Source organism: Mesoplodon mirus (genome assembly GCF_964341445.2).
Source record: "Mesoplodon mirus genome assembly, chromosome: 3".
NCBI classification, from domain to species: Eukaryota; Metazoa; Chordata; class Mammalia; order Artiodactyla; family Ziphiidae; genus Mesoplodon; species Mesoplodon mirus.
In genome coordinates this window covers 144221180-144230488 of record NC_138978.1, presented here as the reverse complement: position 1 = coordinate 144230488, position 9309 = coordinate 144221180, and the positions used below count along the sequence as shown (strand labels likewise).

General features: G+C 37.9%; 1 protein-coding gene across 4 annotated transcripts in view; it reads right to left on the bottom strand.

Moving 5' to 3' along the window:
• Positions 1-1449: 1449 nt before the first annotated feature.
• The window catches only part of LPGAT1 (lysophosphatidylglycerol acyltransferase 1), a 111317-nt gene continuing 103457 nt past the window's right edge, over positions 1450-9309 (bottom strand). For all 4 annotated transcript variants that reach the window (XM_082613214.1, XM_082613216.1, XM_082613215.1 and 1 more), the window contains 2 exons: positions 8820-8926; positions 1450-6192 (listed from right to left, as the gene is read on the bottom strand). In XM_082613214.1, the coding sequence (XP_082469340.1) occupies positions 6041-6192; positions 8820-8926 (259 nt within the window). In that variant the 3' untranslated portion in view covers positions 1450-6040. The remainder of the gene's footprint in view (positions 6193-8819; positions 8927-9309) is intronic.

The window sequence follows — 9309 nt, the reverse complement described above, 5'->3', positions numbered from 1 at the left end:
ACATGCCACGGAGCGGCTGGGCCCGTGAGCCATGGCCGCTGGGCCTGCGCCTCTGGAGCCTGTGCTCCGCAATGGGAGAGGCCACAACAGTGAGAGACCTGCGTACCGCAATAAATAAATAAATAAATAAAATTTTAAAAATACATTTTTTCAGCAGGAAGAAACATTTTCTAAAAACAAACATTTTCCTATTTAAGTGGAAGTTAAAAGCAATGGCTTTTCTTTTTTTCCCAACTCATGAAGAATAGGGCTGGTCAGCAACAGATCTCAGAGTGCTTCAAATTTGCTTTCAGGCCTTTGCCCTCAGTATGTTCTTTGTCTTCCACAGAAACCACACTGGGGAAAAAATTACAGCCTCACCAAAACAGCAGCCTAAATCCAGATAGAAAAAGAAGAGGTAGGCTGAACTGTAACTATTTAACTTATTTGGTAAATTGTGTAAGATATTTAAATGCATTTAAAATTTTCAGTGGGATCAAACATACTGTCCAAAAAAATACCTACACAATAAATGTTTTCAGTGCTCAAAACAAAATCTTAGAGATGCCTGTTATCAGTTTACTTCGTTTTGCGAAATGAAAGCAAAGAACCAAATTTAGAAATATGCAAGCTTCCCATGCACTTTAGGAAAGATTTGCTGTTGTCAAATTCTTCAAATCAAAAGCACGCTCTGTAGGACAGATATTAATGCTTTCCCACCCTTTAAAGGGTCAGTGATAGGAATTTCCTGAGAGCAGTGAGTTTACTTAACACTAACAGTTACATTAAAAAAAAAAGCACAGGGCAGTGGTGTGCTGGAGACAGCCCCTACTGGCTCCCTACAGCTGATTGTTAAATTTTAGAGTTTTGCCAGCAGTTGCTAAACAGTTGTTATTAAAATTAAATTATATAAGCTTACAGTGAGTGCTGAAGCTAAAAGTGGTTCATTTTAATGAGTATAATTTGTACAAGGGTAAGAAATAGTTTAACAGAATGACAATAAATTTGAGAAATAAGTGGATTACGATGTAATTCCATTTTTTAAATCATGGTTGAATTGCAATCATAGATTGGCTACAAGAGTTCAGCAAAAATCAATTAAAGTATCTTGGGAGAATCAACTGGCTATATGGGATTTACAATAAAGTATATTTTATTATTATTTGTTAACTGTGTTTATATGTCCTTGCTATCAGCAAAATTTTAACAAACGTATGCACACCTGAATACAGAATTTTTTTCTAGGAGAGCAGTCTATTCAACATTTACCAGTATACCATTGGATGGGGAAAGTGGGAAGGAGTGGGGGGAATAGTTTAAAACCAAAGGAGGAAGTACAATGTTTTTTCATTTGGATTTTCAGTTTGCCCTCAGCATCCAACTGCCATGATACACGTCCACAGATGTTAATGCCTAAATATCTCCAGTAAAATACAACCACCCATCCCCACTACTAAGAATTAAAAGCACTTTACTTGAAAAAAATCAACTTTATTTTTTCTAGGTTAAAAAAAATAGAACCAGCTATTAATTTTTGTTGAGAAAATGCTTCTTTTGGTGTTCACATCTAAATTTCTGAAAAGGTGATCTGGTTACGAAAATAATCCCAAATGCATTCATAAACCAGATCCACATGTGACCAGCCCTTTGCAAAATTTAATTACAGTTGCCACAGCCTTTACATTCATTCTTATCATATATTACAACATGCAGATACACAAAGAAAGACAGGTCAACAAGCTAAAGTAAACATTATGGCATCAGGAAAATGAAAATCCACCTGTATAAAATAAATACAACTTTGTAATAACTGTAAAGAAAATGAAAGCACTTAATACAACAATGGCAATTCAATGTACAACTGTTTCATTACCCAATCATGAAATGAGTTACTGTAAAATGCATAGACTCCTTACATGTAAAGAATTTGTGCATCACAGTCATGTGTTCAACAGTTTTACACAATAAAAATAAAGCCATTCAAAATATGTGTGCATACCTCGCAACTAGATTACACTTAAAACTTTTTTTTGCTCTTTTAACTGTTTTAAAAAAATATTAAATGTAAAAATCCTCAAATGGAAATTTGCAGAAAAACCCTTATTTTATTTTCCATATAGCTACAGTCACCCTCCCCCAACAGTTCAGCACCCTTAGCTGATCCCCAGGGTCCAGTTCCTAATTGTTGGGTATCAATGCAAAATGATTACAATAAAGCACCAACCAGCGACTATTCCAGAGAACACCTGGCCCCTCTGTGACTGAGAAATGTCCAATTTAGGTGGTTTTGGTCCCAAAAGTATTAGTCTCTACTGTCTCATAAAGTATACTTGCTGCCCAGGGTGGCTTTGACTTTGCCTTTCATGTTAACAGATGTAAAATTCACAGCACTACATTGCAAAAAAAAAAAAGAAGAACCATTTTTATCTATCCTTTGTGGACTGACATACTCATAATGGTAACTCTGGAAGGAACTCCTATGTAATGAAGGAAATAACTGACTCTTCCTATTCAGCAATGCAAATAAAATTTAATTTTCTACGATTATAACCAGGTCCCAATAGTTCAGAACAGTCTGTAGGGAAGTGATTGTCAAGAAACGTTACTAAGACAAATCCACCAGAAGTGAGTAACGTGAGCAAAGGATGAGAGGCATTCTTAACACCGATCCAAACACTATTAACGCTACAGGGATGTTCTGAGGTTTACGTTTGGTGATTTAACATTTCATTTTCACAAAAAGGCTCGAGAAAAATTACAATACCGCCAACTCTTGATTATTCATGGATTCCTTTTCTAGCCCATGGATTATTTAGGCTTTTGTGTTTCCTCTTCCTGAAGCTGTCTTTCCAAATCTTTTCACTACTCATTAACAGTCATAAATATATAGGCAATAGAAACTAATAAACTCAAATCATTTTTTTAAATTAATATGCATTCCCTAGAAGAAAAGAAGTTTGATGATAATAAAAACTCAAACAATTAGATTTTTGGCTTACTATGACTTATTACTGGATTAACTATCCAGTAATCTCTAGTTCTTTTACTGTGGAAAATTAAGGGTTGGTTGTAATATTAACAACTACTTAATAACATGACAGATCTGAACTCATAGCTAGCTTTAAAAAAAATCTACTATTTAGATTCTCAACTCATTTACCCACCCAAAATATCATTTTTCATTCTGTAATTTTTCTTTACCTTCTACTGGCATATAGGTTTCTCCACAATATCTGTATATTTCAACACAAATGATAGTTTCTGAAGTTAAGCATGAACTGCTGGGGTGGTCACTTCTGTAGTCACTGCGCCTGCCTGTGGCCAAGCAGATGCTCCCCTCACTGCGACTCGTTGAGACCAGGGTCCAGCAGGGAGTTCTCAACCCTCTCTGCTGTGTGAATCTAGGCAGATCAACTGAGATCAAGAAGTGCTGAGATTCTACAAGCTACAGGCATAAAACTGGCACAGTTTTATTTTCTTTCCCCTTGACAAAATGTGTATTTTCTAAACATCCTTTGATCTCACTTTGCAAAGAAAATACAAATTAGGACTTTTAATTCAGTTCTGTACAGTGGCATATTGCTGCTTCCCTGACTGCCATATAAAAACATGGATTCTCTCTTTACATTCCCTAGTACAAGCAGGAGAACTCCAGTTACTGATAAGGAAAGCACTATCAATGCTCTCAAACATTTTGCCAACAGAAGAGAGAGAACATGTTGATGAAGAATCAAAGAGGGATAGGGCAGATCAAATACACATCTATTTACAACTCACAGATCTATTTTCAAAAGTTAACTCACACACCTATTGGTATTTGTCACTCTACAGACTGTTGAAATGACTGTGCTTGAAAAGTAAAGCATCTTACATAATAGTCTGTTTAACATATACAGTATATTAAACAATACCATGTTCCTTTGGAGCACAGTGATGGCAAAAGTGGCCCTAAACCACATTTATATATGCATGTATGCATTCCTCTTTTTTTTTTTTTTTGGATGGGAGAACTGGCCACGCTATCTGTGGCTTGCTTAGCAACAAGGAAAAGGTCTATTGGCTAGGACTGTGCATGCCATACTCGACAGTGAGCAACTTATCCTCCAGATGGCTGACTAACCTCTCAAATGAGCAATTTCAATTCATCTTGTCAAGTAGTGTTTGCTGGGCCTCAAACAAAAGCATCTTTAAGCTTCTATCCGTCTTCCTATTATTATCCATACTTCTATATTGAGATTGGCTTCACCTATTCACTGTCACTGTAAAACACATAAGGAAGTGCTTAGATTTCCAAAAAACTGCATCTTATAACAACCATTACCAAACCAAACACATTAACACTGTCTTCTGCATTTCACCAGTAGTAGTCTAATATTCAATGAGGTATTTCAGGTAACGCATCATTCTATTTCACACAGGCATTGAATTAACCCTAAAGATGAAGATGCTGTGGGCTTTGATTTGGTGTTGCTTTGCCTTTCCCACATAACTGGGAGAAAATTCACATCTTTTCAGTTTTTTTGGTTTATTGAAAAATAGATAATACTAGCCTTTACTTTTCTTTTCTGGCTACTTCTCAAAATTGTCATTTGTACGATTAGTGGCGATAGGGGAACCTACAATGCTCACATCACAGATAACTACCACTGACTCACTAGGATCTAAATAGTTTTATAGTCCCAAGCCAAAAAAATAGCCTCTCTCTCAACACTGGGAGTGCAGGTGATGAGCTGACGGCATGCCAGCACTTTTTGAGAAGTGTTTGGTTCTACTATGAGGTCAATCACATGAACATAGTGACAAATTTAAGAAAAAGAAGTTTTCTAGAAATAGAAACTTGACTTTATCCTTTCCAAAAGCAATTGGAAGAGACTGAGAAGCCTTTTTGCTGGTCTCTCTCCTGGTTACACCACTCTGACATGGGCAGCTCCTTGATGTGCTAAGGGAACACAGGTTCCGGGGGTGCCACGTGAGAACTTGTCACCATTTGAAGCCAGTGCCTGGCTTATCTCTTATTTTTCTAATAAACTAGTCTATTTCACCTTAAATTTATCATTCAAATGTCTTACCTTAATTTGTTTCAACCATCCCCATATGCATTTAATGCTAATATGCAAAATGGAGGAAAAAAAAAAAAAAGGCTCTGAGCGGGACGGAAGCCTCAGTGTGGTTGGTGCCCAATGCAGGCAGCGCTGGAGAGCGCCAGCACACAGATCCACGTGCAGACAGGCAGCCTCTCAAAAATCCCACTCACTGATTATGCTTATGTTTGTTTTTAGGTTATAGTACTAATCCTTTGCTATATATGCATCTGATAAAAGTGCATTTTGTAAAAGACAATCATCAACCTATGATATGCCTTCTATACAAGAAGATAAATCAAGTGACCCACCCTTCATACAAGGGGAAGCACTAGTGCATGTAAACACAGCAATGGACTGAGCTGGTCTTTCTGAAGAACATATTCTAGTACCAGAATATGTCCAGTGGACACTGCTTTGCCCCCCAGAGTATGCTTGGCACTGAACTTCATGTAGCTGTGGAGGACCGGAGTGTCACTGCGAACAACAGGGCAAGAGTTCTTCAGAAGGTGCCAACCAGCTCCCCTCGAGGTTACCAGTAACACAGCAAGAGTTGGTGGAGATGAGGGCGCTCTACAGCACTGCCTAACAGAGACTACTAGCTAAAAGGAACGGATGCGTACAACTTTCTGAACTTGAACTAGATTAACAGGTATATCTGGTGGCAACAGAATTTGTCTCAGAGAGTCTTCTAGGATGATTTTATGATTTCCTCTTCTCCCAAAGTGATGTTTGCTTAAATGTGTGGTGGAGTGTATCTTTTTAAAACATGAAAAGTCCTTAAAACATATCTGCAGGTCATTATATTATTGATCCTCATTTTAGTAGAGTTTTAAAATATCCCAAAGGGGGATAAATATTAATCCATCCATTGAATTTCCTTTTCCTTTTTTTTTATATTCTGATTTGTACATGTAAAACAATGCACGCTTATGAAAGTCCAAGCTCCTGTGGTGACCCTGACAAGTCCAAGTCAATTCCTAAAACAGGCAATGGTAAAAATACTGAAAGACGCTGTACCACATATAGCCTGACAAAAATGCAAAAGACTGTATGAGAAATATCCACGTATTGCTGAGCGTCATTTCCCTGGAAACAGCTTCCTCATGGCCCTTGGAAGGTGGAAAAGCCCCTAAAAGACAAGATAGAAATATTAATTTGTTTTACTGTGGTGGTAGGTGTCCTAGAATAAAAGTTGAACATTAGTTTAACTAGAGTTTTTTGCTCTTGTCTTTTTTTAAAGCATCTTCTGTGACTTCTTGTTGCTCTTAAAGAGAGATATCATTTGAAATACAATTTTCAAACCCCTAAGCCTCTTCCTGCCTCCCTGAGTCTTTGCCTTTATTCTCTGGCTGGTACGCTCCTTCTCCACCTCAGTGAATGGCAGGCTCCTTGCATTCTTCCAATATCAGAAAAATACCACCCATCTAGTCTCCCCTTCTCCGCCAGTCACTCTTATCTCCGTGTTTATTTCCTTCTTGGCACTTTCCACAATCCGTATTGATTCCAATCTACCTTTTCTTTTTTCTACAGACTGGTTTACTCTCTGTCTCCTGCTGGAATATAAGCTGCGTGACAGAAGGCACTACGGCTGCATTGTTTTCCACCCCTATAGATTTCCACAATGGCCAGGACACAGGATGTGTGACTCAATTAAATAATTTCCAGGGAATTTCCTAGCGGTTCAGTGGTTAGGACTCTGTGCCCTCAGTGCCAAGGGCCTGGGTTCAACCCCTGGTCGGGGAGCTAAGATCCTGTAAGCCATGTGGCGAGGCCAATAAAAAAGAGAATATTTCCAGAATAGCATAATTTATACTAATTCTTCTATTTACAAATTAAATGTTTTTGCCACAAAAGGGGTTGTAAATTACTGATATTATTTTCAAAAGGCAATATGGTTCATGGAATATGTCTTAATAAAAAGGAGAAACACAAAATAAACAGATGTCTTTAAATTCTCTTCTGGAAAGGAAGGCTAGACCACTTTGGAGCAATATTACCTAAGGTCATCCTGAAAACACTCTTCAGCATTTCAAATAGTCTTTGTCCTTGCTGATAATCCCCTAGGATAAGCTGATTCAAGAGAGGATTTGCTTCTGACAAACAATTTACAGAGAACGCTTTTAAGTTTCAAGGTCTGTTATACAAATAGCTTTCTTAAAAAGTTTCTATTATTGTTGCTACTATTTAGGCCAAATATCATAAAGAGATTGAGATTGAAAAAGAAGACAGATCTTGCTGGCCTTTTAATCATTTGATGCCTTCTTAGATATCCATCCTATCTCATCTTGAAAGAAATTTCTAGAGTAAAACCAAGGAATGCACACAGCAGACAGAGGCATCTTGTTCAACTAGTCTTACTAGGAATTCTAATGGTATACACAATGTCCTACTCCTGTCATATTAATATGCACTACTCAAAAGCCCCAGGGTCGGAAAGTTGAGGAAGGAATCCTATTGAGGACAAAGTGAAACAACCCTAAACATAAAGAAAAAAGCCTCAAAGGTAATTAACAGTATCAGCCTTTGCTTATTAGTAGTAGACCTTCTATAGTCTGATTCAATATCTACTTTAATTCTGTACCAAAAAAGTCTAGGTGGGAAGAAAATTGGGCCTCTACTAATCTAAAACCCTATGGCTATTCTCAGACCCGGGACAACTTTCTCTTCATCTTTTTATCCCTATTGCAGGGTCTATAAAATAGACCTATGGCACAGCTAACTGGGAAAGCACTTTGGTATGCCTGGTGTTCTACCAATATTATTTCCTTCTTTCCTAACTTCCTTTTTTTTCCTCCCTCTCCCTTCCCTGCCTCCTAGGTCTTTCTCGCTCATTGTAGTTGTCACAGAACGTAGAGAATATTGAGTATAGAAAAGGGATCTTAGGATAAATGTCTCCCTAGGAGAAAATTTAATAAGGTTATATCCATGAAAACTTAACATGTAAATTTTATCCCTCCATGTAAAGAAAAGAATAAAGCATGTGAAAATGCAGTTATTTATTTATTTGGCCACACAACATACGGTATCTTAGTTCCCCAACCAGGGATTGAACTCATGCCCCCTGCAGTAGAAGTATGGAGTCTTAACTCCTGGACCACCAGGGAAGTCCCTGAAAATGCAGTCAAAAGTGATCTGAGGGCTTTCCTGGTGGCGCAGTGGTTGGGAGTCCGCCTGCCGATGCAGGGGATACGGGTTCGTGCCCTGGCCTGGGAGGATCCCACATGCCATGGAGCGGCTAGGCTCATGAGCCATGGACGCTGAGCCTGCACGTCCGGAGCCTGTGCTCCGCAGCAGGAGAGGCTACAGCAGTGAGAGGCCACAGCAGTGAGAGGCCCGCATACCGCAAAAAAAAAAAAAAAAAAAAAAAAAAAGTGATCTGAAACAACTGTATGGTGATGGTATCAGTCAAACAATCAAGTACAATGCCAACACATGAATGCTATTTGCTATTTCATATAACAGACCATATAATCGTAAATGTATGCTGGCCGTCTTCCATACTGTGTACTCTCTTGAACTAGATCCATTTATACAATGGATACTCACCATTTGATCTTTCCACACTGGTTGATGAAGAACCTGAATAAATTTCACAAAAATTTGTCTTTATAAAAATTCTAAGCTGAAATTCTTAAATACAGAAATACTGTGATTCCTTTAGGGTATCTGAAGAATCAAAAAATGGTTATCTCCCCTAAAGTACATCTTTGAAACTACCAGTAACACCAGGAACATGTATAATAGGATTCTGTGTACCTGTTTCATAAAAATGCGATAAGAGTTCCTCTTTTTCAATAAAACGCTGATAGAGCCAGTCAGAAAGGTTATCAGTCTCCAGGGGTATATCTTTAATTGGAAAGATCCTATCAAGAGTCAGAAAAAAAGCAAAAACTACTTTAATTCAGAAGTCAAAATCATTCAGAACCACAACTTAGCTTTAGATTATCCTATATCTACAAATAATTATTGAGAAATACCTGTCTCCCCACGTTTGTAGGTTTAAGTAGGAATGGTTTTTGGAACAGGTGAAGTTTTAAAATGCAGTTTCTTTAAAACACATTTAGAGTACTCAGACGCTAGGCCAAATAATGCATCTTGGCAATGTTCCTTTGGTGGGAATGCCTATGAACCAGACAGAATCTCCCTAAATTCGTGTCTCTTTGTTAATCATTATCAGAGATACTGGTTTCATGAGCAGGGCCAACTCTTACTGACTGGGCGTGGTTGCTGGAAAATGATTCTGAAG